The following is a 16,224-nucleotide window of genomic DNA, read 5'->3' on the forward strand; positions in this document are numbered from 1 at the left end:
GGTTGTGCAGCCGCTCTCGCCCCCAACCAGAAGCCCGGTCCGGTCCCCGGCCCGCCGTTATAAATTCTAATTGAGCCTTAAACTAAACCTCCTTCCGGTTGCGCGCGCTGCAGCCATACGCGAGACACAACCGGCCACGGAGGGTGCTGCGCGCTGCACTTGTGCCGGTGCGCGGGTTCCGGGGGGGAGGCGATGGCGAGTAACAATTTTTTTTATTCATGTTTTTCATCTCTTTACATTGCGCGCGCCTCTTTTTTTAGTGTCGAATTACTCTCCCCAACACCACTCATCATCTGGTGAGGCCAGGCGGATCATCATCATCTGGTGCTGGTGCCGCACGCTGGCGTGTGCTGCGTTGTGTGTGTGTCACACGCACACACATACACAGGCTACATATGCTCGTTTGACTGCAACCACTTGCTGCCGAGAACGCGAACATCAACCAACCGGCCCGAGAGTTGGACCACCTGTTGGCGCTAGAGACGGACGGAAAGAGCGAACGAGAGAGAGAACCAACGAGCGAGCGAGACAGAGAGATTGCAAAAAATCCCAGAGTTTAGCTGGGGGGGCTGGCTGGCTCTTCTGGTGTGGTGCCGATATTATATAGAATCTCTGGAGGGCGCAGCTTAACTCCTGTGCTCACGACAACACCACAGGAAGCTGGCGGGGTAGTTCTCGTCCGAAGGTGCTTACTTCGCATCTATCTACTGGAGGCTGTGGCGTAACCGATTTATCGATTCCCACATGCGAAGGGCGCCAGTTCGAACCCTGACTTAACTTTAACACGCCAAACATTTACGACGCCCTCTGTGGTCGCGGCGCGCTGGAGGTCGCGCTCCAGTTCTCCAGAAAATGGCTCGACCTCTAGAGGGCCTTCAGCCATCAACATTAACGCCTCCCATTTGGGGTGGCTATCGGCGGCAACTTTTTGGGGACATTTGGTTGTTCCGGATCCACCACCTAGTTCGGCAGGGTCCTGGCCGCGCGCCCTGAGTATAGTCTTCATGTAGACACAGACATTGGAAAAGATCACGACTAGTCTTGACTCTCGACGAAGAAGCTCTGGAGTCTGGGGTTTGGAGTCTGTGCCCGAAAATGACATGGTTTTGTCAGGCAGTCCAGTTTCTACTGCTCTAAAAAAATACAGAAAATATCAGAAAATACTTGCACGGTTGACCAGATTTTTTTAATTGATTGAACATACATTCGGTTAAGCTCTACGTAGGGTTTTTTCTCAGTCTCAGTCACGACCAAGGACCGAGGACCACCAGATGCCGGACACACAGATTCGATTGGCTTTGGGCTAGGCATTCTTGACGGGGCATTGGAAACAAAATATTGACAAGACTTGTAAATAAACACATTTTTCCTCTCGGATGATGTTTGAACGCCGTTAAATTTTGAAAAAGCTCTCCTAGATGCGTTTGCCATGCTTATGGAGAAAAAAACTGAAGCTCAACCACAGCAGAGTATTAGCAGCCAAATACATCAGTGTCTAGGGTACTATTTACTAAAAAATTAACTACTTAAGGTACTGGCGAAACTGTGTACTATTGGCAGATAGAACACAGCATTTCTTATCGGGGATGTTCACTTGATACGTTTATCAATTGCCATCGCTCGTGACTTTTTTAGCTGTTGATTTTTGCCTCGCTTTTCCGAATGTTTCGAAAGCAATATGCTTATGCCATACCACCAAAACATATATGTATGATCATTTAACACGCGTTTAATCGGTTAGTTGACAACATATCAATGCGTTGCGCCATCCTACAACAAGTTGAGAAACCAAAGAATAACTTCCAATGAACACCAAACTCATGGTCTGGGTCATCCATTTCGCAGTATTGAAAACACACGATAAATGAAGTTTTCAATGAAATTTGTTTTTTATTATTTAGTTTGTACCTTGTCATTATGCGTGAAACACAATATTGTTCAGAGATGGTGGTCACCTAGCGGGACCTATGGCAACACAGCTGATTCTGATAAGATAATTTTTAATGAATGTTTTGCACATGTCGGGTGCACAGTAGCTTGGCTTTAACTTGACGACCGTTGTTTGTGAAAAGCTCCAAAGTGGGTAGGCTCGGTGATCTTCTGCGTAGCCCTAAAAAAATCGTCGCTCGTCGCTGCCGAAAGTTTTGCTGGAAAAGTGGGCGTTTTCGAATCCTCGAATTTCTGTAGTAAGTTTTAATAATTTTAACACGTTGGTTTCCTGTTGCTCAACGATGCATTTTCTAAAATGTCATACATTCGAGGGGGTTAGGGGATTGACGAAGATATATTCGAAAACCCAGTAAAATGCCCCAGAGCCCTGTCGAAACTTCGAAATGGATGACACCCCGTCAATCCCATGACATTATTGCATAATTATTACACATAGCTAACTAAATCGAGTAGCGATGAAGAGAAAATTGAAAACATTCAACCAAATTCAAAAGAAGCCTAAAAACATATAATTTCACTTTTCAATATCTGGAAATTTGTGATTAAAAAAAATGCTTTATTCCATTTTCGATTATTTTGTGGTGTTAGATTGCCTCACATGTCAGTGACTTATGGTGAAAAGTTCGGCCATTTTAAATTATCACTTAATCTTTGACAGCTGTTTTACTGTGCTCGTGTGCTTGGCCCATCGGCGATTTTTTTCTCTTCCAAAAAATGGATGGCAAGGAATTTTTATCAAATTTTATGTAGAAAACCGAAATAAGGAACGCGGACGCATTCAAAATGTTGACTGTGGCTAATGGTGAAGCTATTAAGACCAAAAACAGTGCTTATCGGTGGTTCAAAAATTTCTCAGAGGGCCGAGAAGATGTAAACGTCGAAAAGCAAAGTTTGGTCGAATGCAAGAAGTTTAAGATCGTTGCTTGTGTGCAAATTTTTGGCCAAAAACTACAAACTAATGATGCCGAAGCCACCGTATTGACCAAATCTGGCCCCCTGTGGCTTTTTCTTGTGTCCAAAACTGAAACTACCACTTCGTGGTCAATTTAATAAGGAGAAGGCAGAAATCGCCAATGAGACAAAACTCTTTCACGCAAAAAAGCTGTAAAAAATTAATTGAGCTTTAAAAATAGCCGAAATTTTCAACATAAGTGAGTGGACATATGTAGCAACATTACGTAACAGAAAAATCGAAAATCAAATAAAGCACTTTTTTCAAATCACAAATTCTCGGTACTTATTTGACGCTGAATGTATTACTTGAAAAAGTTCAAACGAAAATCGACTTTGTTTCGCTCTGGCCACTCTTCTGTAGACCACAGCATACACATACACATAGGGGTCGGTCACCTGCATAAATCGACTTTCACTGATGTCGTTAAACAACAACAAAAAAAACACACTCACACACAGAACAGTAATGCAGTAGTAATGCGCTGGTGCTGCTCTGCTCCACCCTGTACTGTGGTGTTGTTTTTTTATGGCCACAGCACAGCACAATCCACTGACCTGTATTCGCAGAAATATTTTAGCACTTGCATATCTATTAAAACCAAAAGCTAACAGGCACACAGCAGCAGCAGCAGCAGCAGCAGCAGCATTAGCGATAAGAGGAGCTGCGTGGTGTTCGTCGTAGCCACTTGGGGCCGCGTGAGGTAATTAAAAAGTAGTAAAAAGTAGGTGAAACAAGGAAAAACGGCGGCCTTCCCATTGATTCGCGCGATTTTCGCACGCGGTTATCTGCAGCAGCAGGAGCATCCCTCCTCGACGACGGCGATGTTTGGCCTTCATTATATATAGATAGAAAAGGCAACGCAAGAAACCGCAAGACGGGCGCGCGTGAAGACCGGGCACGCGTCGCCAAGGCGCGCATTGTGCCGTGAAAAATAACAACATGGCTCTCGGTTGCAGTGGTGTCTCGTAGCGGTGTAGCCACCACAGCAGCAAAAGGAAGAAAGCACTCCTTGGGCCCGAGGCGGACGTGGACGACCCTGCCCGAGGACTTCGCGCCAGAGACGCAGAGATAAACACAGGGGCCACCACGCCGGCCACTGGGCGGCTCACGGTTTTATTTATAGGCGATGGCAAGATGGCGACACATTCCTGATCTCTGAGGAGAGGTGTGCTACCAGCTACTAGAGCGGGTGGTGGCAGGCGATAATGACGATCGCGGGGGTGGCTCATAATTGCAATGATGTATTTGGTCGTCTGACCACCACACGACCAGACGAGACGAGAGAGAGGTGTGATGTTGGGGAACTGTCGAAAAAGTGTCGGAACCGCCCAATACTTCACCACCCCACGGGCCCCAACTGGCACCAGCTCTCTCTCTCTCTAGATACTCCGTTGAGTGAGATCCTAAGCGGATATATACGATACCAAGAATCATAGTCCTTGTTGTGTCTGACGTGTGCCTGACACGTGCCCCGCCGGGTCTCCGCTGTGAAGTCAGTGCTGGGACTGTATACCTAGACCCTAGACCCTATAACCACAGTGCGGGTCTCCCAAGGTCCAAGACCTGTGTTTCGGGTGTGTTTGTTTTGACAGAAAGAAGAGGTGTTCTGAGGTGAAGTCTGAGGGTCCCGCCGCCGCTGGGTAGTCGGTGTGTGTGTTCTGGGACATCCAGACCTTCACTTGAGGGCTGTCGGCCCATTGGCAAAAGGGCTCGACACTGTATACCTACTAGGACCCTAAGGGCCACAGTGTTCCGAACCTTAGACTACAGTGATCCTGAACTAGACCATAGTGTTCTAGACCCTAGACCACAGTGCGCCTGTGTGGCGAGGCGACCTAGACCTTCTGAGAATGGCTGGCTCCCGAAGATCACCTGTACTAAAGGGACCTACTTGAGCGGCTTTCTCGGCATCCTCGAAGCTTGTGGAGTGGAAGCCGAGCAATAGACACACAGCGGGCAGTGGAGCCGCTGTATTTGTATAGCCGCTTCCTCCTACACACCTATCCCCACAACATACACCCTCCCCCCCAGCTGCTCCACACACAGAGAGCTCGCTCCACAGAACACCGCGCGCTCTCGGCAGCATCGTCGTCGTCGTCGTGCGTTTGTGACAAACAGTGTTTGATTGAGATTTCCGTGAACTCAATTTGCATCCCTCCCACGCCGTCCCCCCCCTGCCCCTCTCCATAGTTCAGAGTGCGGGCCGTGGGGGGGATTAATAGGGATGCTGTGGTTGGCGGTACACAGAGCCAGCAGCGAGAGAACCGCGCGCCGCGGTTTTAGAGATTCTTCGGCCAAGTCCGGAGCGCGATCCCCTGTGCAAATCTCATGATCCAAACGTGGGTGTGCGTGCATGTGTGCGCGTCGTGTGCTGCAATTTATGTCATTGTTGTGCAGAGCTCATAGGAATGCGCCGGGTGGCGGCGCACACAAGTCTATTGCGTGTGTCCCCACAAGCGTCCAAGTCCTACATATTTGAATAACAAATGATCGGATCTCCAAACCCTCCCCCATTCCTTCCCGTTGCTGTGCGCTGGTGGTGTTTGTTCGGTGCCCGAGGGCTTACAATGGTTTCTATTGTGTGGCGACGAGAGCTCGCCATCCAATCTGGACTGGCTCTGGTGTGTAGTGGCTCTCGCCGCGCACCCACGTCCGGGATCTGTCTATATCTTCCAATACCGAGTGGAGTACCCTCTCCCGACCACAGCACTTCTCCCAGTCCCCGGGATGGTTTATAGTGCGTTCAATCCGTGCCTAGATCTCTGCTGGACAACACCCCACACACCACGTCCCGTATGGGTGTGTGCGTGAGCCGCGCGATAAGCCATCTCTAGAGCGCGCGCTCTCAGATGATAACTGGCGGGGCCGCGCGCTGTCAAAACTTGACGGATATTCTCGGGCTCGGCGACCAAGGGCTGCGTTCCGCCTTCACCAGCGCCACCCAGCAGCGTCTCCCCCAGGAGTGCGTACACTACCGCAGAGCCGTCGCCACGAAGGGGTTGCGCAGGTCATCTCGCGGGGCGCGCGATAGGGATGGACGACGGAGACCGCTCTGCTGTCCGTTTTTTTTTGTTTGGATCATCGTCGTCATCGTTGTCATCACCGTCAGCAGCTGCTACGTACGGTACGGTACGTTATACATATTGTAGACGCGGCCCTGCCGATAAGGAACCCGTCCGGACCAACGGTGGGACCGGGACCAGACATCATCGAACACTCTACAGTCTCCAGCATCAGTCGGGGTCTCTCTCTCACCGAGGACCACGAAGTCGTGAACCTAGTGAGTCGTGAATAACGAACTATTCCAAACTACCCTCCGGGTTATCGCGCGCCGTAAAGTTTCTTGTAAACCGCGATCCCATACGGATGTCGAACCGAGGTCTCTCTCCACAGACCTGCCCCTGACGCCAAACGCCAGAACACTCCTCTCGACTGTCCAGGTATTTGGTCTGCGCAATTTGGGGAACAAGAGTGGCGCGTCAGTGTCAGAAACTGACGGCTATATGTCCAATTAGTTTCATTTTTCCGGTGTCCAATGTTCACCCCGTCCGAAACTATCCACAAGAAAGAAGTTCACGAATGCTCTAGCTGTCAGTTTGGGGCCCTTCCTGATGAGCTGCTGCTTTTTGGCCCTCGCTGCCTTCTGTTCTGGCATCTGGCAAAGATTTCCACGTAAAATGAAACAGCTACCGAGAATCATGCATCAAGTGCGCTGTGGCAAAGCGCTAACGGTGATCATGCATGCTCTTGAACATGGCGCGACTTCACAAATAGGTTGTGGGAGACAGACCTACAAAACCGTTCGAGGACGATGCCAGGAACTGATTTTGTTCGCCAGGCACGGAAATCCTTTCTCTCTTCGAATTGGGACTGGTCATGAATGGAAATGGATTTATTTTCAGAATCCCTAAACAGGATATATCATGGGTAAGTTCGGAACTTTGGTCCACTTCGACTGTAGTACAAGATCGATATAAAATAGCGTTTTTCATGCCCATAAACATGGGATTTCTTTGCGAAACTATCCGGCTTCATACCGGAATTCCCGAGTACATATGAAATGGTATTACAACGTCAGAAAGGGCTGAGAAGCCGCAGAGCGGATCGGGCGCCACGAACCAACGGCTGATAAGGCGCAGGAGCAGCGCAGTACCAGAGAGGTCACGACGCACGACTAGCAAATGAAAATATTTCTGTTGTGAAGGAAAAGGAAGCGCACGCCCAGTTGATTGACAGTTGGCGAGATCTTAAAACGTTCCTTCTTGTTGAAGTGTCCGCGCCGGGAAGGACCTACTGCTCGAAGGACCTCGCCACCATTCGCTGTCGGCCCGGTGAGTTCGCTGTCTGGTCCACGTGATTAGCGCCGGCTATTGACTGGGACGTCTCCTCAAGTGAAAGAGAGTTCCCCCGGTTGGTCAACGTGTAAAACGCCGATCGAGGAGAAGAGGTTCCCGAGGAGCTTCGCCCTGTTTAAGGACTAGATCGTCGCTGCGCTGCTTCGACCTATTTCTAGCCGCGGAAAAGGCGATGGATGTCCTCCATTACCTGACGCAAGTCTATTCAGCGGCTTACCACCGGAGTAGTTCAGAAGTAGAGTCCAGAGTATCGTGCGGGACTGGGACTTCCGCTTCCGGCCCGGACGTAGAGCTGAACGTAGAACTGGATGTAGAGAACCGGGGGTTCTCGTATTTCCGGAATGTGGCCTCGGACTGTGGACCAGGACCCTCTGGCGAGGATCACAATTGCAGCCTTCTGTGCGACGTACCAAAGACTGCGTCGCGAATCAGCACGCACGGTGCCGTGGACAGTGGAGAAGCGTGTGCAAAGTTGGCAAAGTGACGTCCGCGGTGCATCCGGCGGAGCGAACTGAATGGAGGCCAACCAATAGAGGGCCGGCGGGGATGAGGGCGACCGATGGCGAGAGGGTTAAATATGAATGCACAATGAATGAAATAACAGCCGGATATTTGCTTCCTGTGCACAAGGCCCCCATAGGCTCCCCACCATCAATTCACGGGCATCTCAATCACTCACATGGTTCTCTCTGTCTTTCTCTGCTTCTCTCTCTCTCGCTTTCTCTCTCTCTCTCACACTCTCTCTCTCTCTCTCTCTCTTTCTCTCTCTCTCTCTCTCACGCTCTCTCTCACTCACTTTCTCTCCCTGCGTTCTCATTTAATGACCCCAGAACAGTGGAAAGAGAACAACACGAGACTTGGCCACTCTCTGGCCTAGGGTTAGGAGGTGGTGGTGTGTGGAGGTCACGCAACAAGTGGTCGGATGGCACACTACCACCCACCCACCCGGAGAGCAACAACCAGAACAACCTTGAGAGCAACAACTATAGACAGACAGAACAGAGAGCCTAACAACACACCTTCGACGGCCCCAGACATACGGCTCGCGTAAGGACTTCGCTGCTGCGGCTGTGGGTAAGCCGCCCCCGGCTGATAAGCTTAACACACCACCACCGATAACGTTCACAGCTCACACAGCCTCTTTCTGATGGACCGATCGAGAGTTGATGTTCTAAACACAACACGCGAGCGAAGGAGACAGGGAGAGAAAGCGAGAGAAAACATTGTTGAAGGACCGCGTGCGTCCTGGGAATCATCAAGACTTCGCGCGTGAGACAATCAACGGACTGACTGATACCGCCAAAGAGTCAATCAAAACATTGAAAAAAACGACCTACTTAAAAAATCCTAATTCTTCGACCAAACACACGCACACAGACACGCATCACGCATGCGAAACTGTGTCCCGCTTTTCGTGCAATGTCTGCCGTTTTAGAAAATGCATCGTTTAACAACACAGAACCAACGAGTAAAAATCATTAAAACTTTCTACCAGAGAGCAGCTCGGGGATTCGAGAACGCTAATTTTTCCAACAAAAATCAAGCAACAAATCACCGCATCTCGGGGGCGGCACGGAAAACCCGACACTCAATCGATCTCGATCAGGATCCAAAAAAACGCGGCAGACTGTATGGTGCTGCGCGCCCATTATTGGGCTGGCAGCGACATAGGACCCGTCGATTTTTTTGTCGAAAACGATGAAGGGAGGACCGGACCACTACCGTCAAAACTCTCAGGCGCGATACCGTGCCAGATGATAACAATTTTTTTTTTATGAGCCACACAACACACGATCACGGATTTCGATCTAGTGCGCGGCCGAGAACGCGAGATGCGTGGACTGGGTGGTTCATTAAATTCGAAGCTTCGATAACAAAAAAAGGGCGCTGTGCTAGGAACCTAATTTTTTTTTGTAATATTTGTATACTCTACATATGAAAGTATGGAAAGTTTCATTTCAATCGGTCACCTAACTATTTTTTAAAAGCCATTTAGTATCGACGTGTAGGCACAGTATTTTTTACAACGGAAAAAATCGTGTATCGTGCCAGACATTGAATTTTTATTTTTGGAAGGTTTAAAATCAACAGAAATCTATGGACAAAGGTTGAAAGTGGATAAGGACTCTTTGCCTTCAATTAGTACATTAAGCAGCAGTGAGCAGTATAAGCAATATTTTGACTGAAGTATAAGTATAGTTTCGCACTTTTTGGTGATGCCTCCAAGTGATCACCAAAATCGTGCGTTTTTGGCACCCCGTAGGGAGGCTTCAAGTTATAGTCCACCCGAAACCCGTTCTAGAAAATCATTGCAAATTATCTTATCTTATTAGTTATCTTAGAACCGCGTGTTATCATAGGTCCGGAGACGGAGACGGGCATCTGAACGGCGATGTGTTTCACACGTATAATGGTGGCAAAGTACAAACTTTACGATAAATAAAAAAAAAAATTTTAAACTTAATTTTTCATGCGTTTTTTTTCCTTAATTTGTTTTTGAAACTACGAAATGGATGACCCTGTCCAAAATCTTGATTTATCAAGTTCCCACATTTGTTCCAATTTTCGAAACGTACTGTTCCGGAGAGAGCACCCTTTGCACAGAGATGCTGCGTATCGATCTATCGGTTTGGTTTCTTGTTGGTTTTATTTTCTGCCCTTCTGAATTTTTTGTTTGTTTAATTGTCATTTCCGCGTTCGGCGTTTAAAGGTCGAACGGAAAGTTCCGTCGGGTCGCGGGTTTTGTTGTAGTTTAAGGAATCCGCAACAAAAAATCTGGTGTTGCTGGAAGATTCGCAACACTTGCTTGAAAACATGGCTAGAAAATTCTTGTTAATCTTGTTAACATTAATATTCATCTTTGTTGCCTTCTGTAACGGTGATGCAGATATTTTTCAGTCCACTAATCTGTCGTCTGTGGAACCACAACATCAAACCGGAGAGTTGCGCCTAGGAACAACTGGTATCTCTAAAACACGATCGAACACGAGTAATGATAGTTTTGTATTTACGCGGGTTACATGTATTCGATTATCAATTCGGCCATTTTGAATGACCAGACCACACATTGTTTTTGAAAAGGAACCATTCTGAGGAAGCAATAAAGTAACGACGAAACACGTATCGATCGAGACAGTGCGTCTCCTCCTAGAGAGCTGTAATAGGCTCGAAGTCTCGAATAATACACAAGAGAAGAAAACAAAGTGTGTGTTCTCTTTGCGCCTGCTTTTTCATCCTCGCGCACTCTCTGGGGTGTCGTTCGGAGATGGGTGGCTTCCGCAGAAGTGGCTTATTAGCCTGTTTGTGTCGTCTGCATTTTGAAATCGGAAAACGTACCTTGCGCTTTTTATTGGCAATTTTCAATGGACGGACGGAGGAGACGTTATAGAACAATGTATTGCCGTTTGCGCGGATTTCTACGAAATTTGCGCTGACTGGCCTCCTGGAGATTGTGATTCGTCGTCGCTTCGCGCTGTCATCCTATTGTACTAGGTCAGAAATCAGAACTCTCAGAAATCTAAGAAAATCCCAGTATCTGATTTGAAGCAGCTGGAAAACTTTTCGGCGAACCGCATCAGCCGGAGTGTCTGCGTGCGTACTTGCATGTTGGTTGGTATTTTCGAGCGTGCATCTTACAACACCCAACATCTTCTCGTCAGCGCCGAACTTTTGGACCTTTTTCTGTGTTTACCGTTCTCTGCCGCTCTGCGCTGCTGGCTGGCTGGCTGTTGTTGTGTATTGTTCTGTAATTTATTTTCCTTCTCTTAGCCAGCCACGAGAATCCCCAGCACACTGCACTGCGCTGCTGCTGATCAGCAGAGATCAGACACTCTGTTTGCTGGGATGTGTTTATTTTTTCCCCGTTTTTCGTTTTTTGTTTTCATTTTTGGACTGATTACGCGCGCGGTGCGCCGCCGCGTCGGGATCAGCGGATCGCGGGAATGGATCGATGGCCCGGGAGCGCACTAATCAGCGGCAAGGGAGAAAAAAAAAACGGAGGCAAGAGAGGACTGTTCACCTCTCTCTCCGGGGCAGGGGCAACTAGTGTGCTCTATAATCCCGCGCGCCCCGGGAAAAAGCTATCTAATCGCGGACCCGCCACCGGAGGAGTGATTAGAGATTTTGGGCTGCTGCTTCTAGAGTCGTCGGTAACCTACGGGAGCCCTCACAGCAAGCAGCCCAGGCAACTAACTTCCTAGGCAAGGGAACAGGATACACCAGCAGAGATTTGTGACGTGTTTGGAGAAGTGGTGTACGTGGCGGCGCAGTGTCCTTATCGCGCTCCCCCACCAGACTAGTCTAGGGTACCTACTTCTACCATCTTGAGAGGACCAGCTTAAGAGGATCATGTACCGACGGCCCAAATGAACTAGAACACAGAACTGGCAGGTCGTCCGAGTAGTTCGAGAACTCGAAGAACTCGGCTGTGGTTTTCTTTTAGTACGCAGACATGACTGAGGACATGAAGTCTCAGAAGTTGATTTCAGGGGAGCGCTAAAGAGGAGCAAAGCAGGTAGAACCCATTTTGCGGAGATTCCTTCAACGCGAAAGCCAACTATATTGGTCCGAAAGCAAAACATTCTGGCGGAGGATAGTGTGCCTCAATATTGAGAGGAGAGCCCAGAGACTACTATCTGGAGAAGCCGGACTCACCTGATCCGGGCAGCGGTTGATGCATCGGTTCACCTGCTCGCGCACCGCCCGCGTGTAATCGTCGTCCTCGCTATCCTCCTCGTCCTTGGTGGGCTGCTGGTCAGCAGCGATCACCGCCGTCGCCGCCGCCGCTGCCGCCGGGTTGTTGTAAGGCTCGATTGGGTCGTCGGTGCCGTCAAAGGGCTGCTGCTGCTGCGGCGGCGCTTCCGGTCCGTGCGCCAGGACGACGACGACGGTGGCGGCTGATAGAAGAAGCAGCAGCAGCACCCGCGACGGCGTTGATAGTGGCTCGAGTGGGTCCGTTGATCGATGGTAGGTGGCGGCGGCGGTGGTTGATGAGGGGGGTGGCACCGCCCAGCCACCACCACCCTTCTGCTGGTACCGGCGCCTCGGTCGGGCACCACAGGACATGGTGGCGTCCTTCTTCTTCTTTTTCACCTGTTGTCGTTGTTCTCTCATGTTTAGGAGCTTTTCACACGTTACACTACACACTAATCGACACGCACTCTCTCTACGCCGCCGGAAAATGCGGCACACAACGGCACACGGCGCACAGCAACGGCAACAGTGTACCGGACGAGGAAAGCTGCAGCACCATAACGGGTCCTTTTGCCGCTTTAGAGCGCGCTTTTCCTTAGGCTGCAAAATTCAACACCCCTCTCTGCTGAATTTTCTGGCGCTTCCACTTTTCACCTGTACGCCACTCTCGAGCGAGAAGCCACTTCCGGCTGGCGTGCTTTTTCCTCTTCGGCCACACCACACACTGTACACAAACACTCACCCCACCACACTGCACACCGATTGGTTTTTTGTTGTACAGGAGACAGAGAGTCACAATTCGAATAATACCACACACAAAAAACACACTTTCGCGCTCTAGCTCAATCTTTCAATTCTTCACGTTTATTATCAGCAGAGAAGATCGACACAAAACCGTTGCGAGGAGCAAATGAGTCCTTTCGCGCGAAAACACACTCAACCGGCAGAAGAAAAGCGAGCTTCCCGTGCAAACACACGCTCCAAACACGGATTTCCACTTCACTCTCGCTCGAGCTCGAAAATTTCAACCAGTTTGACCGACGGACAAAATCGAACAGAAAGATCCCGACCGACCGAATGTCGGGTGAACCCGATCGCGCGATCGTGTGGCCGGCGCTGTCTCGCTTTCGCGCACGGCCGCCGCACGGTGTTCATCTCGCTCGCTGTTCACTTGCTCGCTCGCTCTGAGAAAGTGAGAAAGCGCCGGTTTGCGCTACCGTCCGCCAGGTGGCGCGCTCGGGCGCTATTCGAGTGAAGAAGGGGTTTCACTGCACGATGGCTGATCAGTTGACGGAATTTCGATTGGCAAGGTTTCATGCATAGGTTTGTAGGTTGTTACATTTTTTAACGGCAGAACCAACAATTTGCATAGAATATCCTCCAAGGGATACTGTGTTGGCGAGTTCATCCGAGTCGCGTCCGACCGTGTTTTGAAAAATGAAAGGGGGATTGATGATCATTGGAGAATGACGTAAAAATGCAAAACCAAATTCCGATACGCGATCTTGATCGATCTTGTTTTGTGGATGCAAAGGATAGACACAGGGCAACGAAGAACAGTCCTTACAATTTACACGGGACCAACGAATCTTGTCCTAAACCTTGCTGGCGCGCACGAAATGGTTCGGTATGGTACGAAATTAACAAACTCAAAGAGGCCCTAATCAATAGATGCAATAATTCTATCCACCCTCAATTGTCTGAAGAGATTAAAGTTAACTAGTTGTAAGATGTTGTAAGTAGGATAAAATAACTCAATGCCCACGTGGCATAACATACAGTAAACGGTGGGCCTGTCAAAAATTGGTCAACTTAAACTTGACGCAGTATTTGTCATAGTGCGTCAAAAAATCTTGTACACCTCTCATTTTAAAGATGTTTTTGTGTAGTATTATACATATTATTCGATTTAGTCATTTGCCCTTCATTTGTGGAAATGACGTCGAAACAAGAGGCGCATCATCTCAAAATTTAGCACAGTTAGCGCGAAAATCTGAATTACTCGCGCGCCAAGTTAGTGAAATTGTTGAATGTGGCCAAATCAACGGTCACCAACGTATTAAAAGTATTAGAAGAACGTTTGACGACAGTCATAAGGACTGGATCAGATGGAAGTCGGAACCAGGAGACCACAAGATCGACCAAACGAGTGATCAGTTGTTTCATGCGGAATCCCAAACTCTCCGTTCGAGATGTTGGAAGCAAGCTGAAAGTATCGTCTACAACCATGCATCGAGCTATGAAACGACCTGGACTGACTACCTACAAGAAATTAGTGACGAAAAATCGTTACGACAAGCAAAATAAGTCGTTCAGAAAACGATCGCGGAATCTGTGCATGGAGATGTTAACGATTTGATTGCATAGTATAGGATGATGAAACCTGAAGGTAGACTTTAAACAGCTTCCTGGACAGGAGTACTATTTATACGGCAACTGAAAGAGAAAAGGTAGGAGAGATTTGGAAGAATGTAAAGCTATCGAAAATCGCCAAGAAACATCTCGTATGGCTATCTGTTCCTGTAGTTTTAAAAGTGGCATTTACATCGCGATCGGGACCACCAACCAGGAAATTTATGTTCGAGAGTGCCTAAATAAACATCTTTTAACATTCCTTAAAAAAGTACAAAGGTTCTTTTCTGTTTTAGATGGATTTAGCATCTTGTAATTATGGGAAAAAGGCCATGGAGGGGTATGCCGCAAGCAACGTCCAGGTGGTTCCCAAAGACTTCCTTAAAACGGAGGACTGAATGATATTTTTTAATGATTCTGTATAAAATGAGCTTTCAAAAGAAACATTACTTGATTTTTTAAGAAAATGTTTGACTGATTTATAATTTTTTTTTGTACCCCTTTTTGACAGGCCCACCCTTTATAATAGAAACAGATTTAATCGAAACATATTAATTTCAATCATTTTGATACCTTATACCTTAGACTTATTAAATAGCTGCAATCCCAATGAGGAATATCTCTGTACTCTTATGTAATCTAGCATTTATGTTTAATAAAGATCCAATTAAAAGAAAAACGAAGAGCATTCGAGCACCGGGATTGAACGGTATCTCGAATATATCGAATATACCCAGGATCACTGGTCGATCGGGAAACCTTATGCAGCCGGTGGAAAACACAGAGCATGAGCTGCCGAAAGCAGGAGCCGCCCGGATCCCGAATTCCCGGAACACGGATTCTTCCGTCAGAGCTTCTCTCGAGAGAAGCATAACGATGGATGGAGAAAGACGACTTGATCGGGGCAAGTTGAGCATTCTTAGAGCAAGGGGCGTCATGTTGATTTCAAGTCGTAATCCGTCGAAGGCCATATTATGCATAAATCTGTTAACGTTGCTTCTTTTTGCGACGCAATAATTTCGCGAGGCGGTGCATTCCTCGGCACCTTGCAGGCGGGGCATCCCGGACGCTCGTAACGCGTAACGAGCTTGCAATTATCGAACTCACTTCAGAGGATAATTAAATGCACAATAGACAACGAAACGGACACAAACAACAAGATGGTGGTCGCTGGTATTTCGAAGAAGGCCAGCAACGGCCGAGGGGAATAATTTATAGCTCCCCCCGCGACGGACGCCACATACACGGGCGTGGTTTTGTTCAGTTTTACGACCGTTATTTGGAATTTCTGCGTTTCTTGAAAATGCGCTGCCAACGCAGCTTGACCCGGGGCCCTTTGTCCGCGAGCACAAGACTCTGTGTTCGTGGTGTATGGGGTGTCAATTCTGCGTTGATTCTAGTATCGGCGAATGAAAGTCACTCTAGCTTCTTCGAGTTGCTATCGACGGAGTCCATATTTCCCTGATCGGTCCCAGCGAACAACCTCGAAAACAACCAGCGGGCTCTTACTTCACTCCGACAGGGTAGCCAAAGAATGATGGAACCCCGATGGACCCCACAATCGCCATCAGTTTTATCGGTTTTAGGAAATCCCTTCGCCGCGTCCAGGAGTTGGGATTTCGGCGTTTCTTGAGCACGGGTGAAAGTCACTCTAGGTGTTTCAATTGCTTCGATCACGGTAGCTTCACATTCTAGGTTCCTGCAGGGAAGAAGTCATTTTGGGTTATTCTCGAAATTTATTGTTGATTCAGCGTCGCACTTTTTCAAAAGTATTTCAGATCCAGCTTCTATTGATTGGATGGTATACGATTCGAGAGAAGAGTTAGAGAAGCAGAAAGTAAGAAACAGAAAGCTATCGATGACTCATGGATGACTCATTCTTTGAGCATCATCATGATATCATGTCGCAATCCGGTAAAG

The 16,224-nt window shown here is 48.3% G+C and overlaps 1 protein-coding gene across 1 annotated transcript in view; it reads right to left on the reverse strand.

Annotated features, from left to right (window-relative positions):
- The window catches only part of LOC131213450 (protein sevenless), a 42,489-nt gene extending 30,117 nt beyond the window's left edge, over window positions 1-12,372 (reverse strand). The window contains exons 1-2 of the mRNA XM_058207491.1: window positions 12,276-12,372; window positions 11,914-12,044 (exon numbers count right to left, since the gene is read on the reverse strand). Of these exons, the coding sequence (XP_058063474.1) occupies window positions 11,914-12,044; window positions 12,276-12,372 (228 nt within the window). The remainder of the gene's footprint in view (window positions 1-11,913; window positions 12,045-12,275) is intronic.
- Window positions 12,373-16,224: the final 3,852 nt, after the last annotated feature.

This window comes from Anopheles bellator, chromosome X (genome assembly GCF_943735745.2).
Source record: "Anopheles bellator chromosome X, idAnoBellAS_SP24_06.2, whole genome shotgun sequence".
Classification (NCBI taxonomy): domain Eukaryota; kingdom Metazoa; phylum Arthropoda; class Insecta; order Diptera; family Culicidae; genus Anopheles; species Anopheles bellator.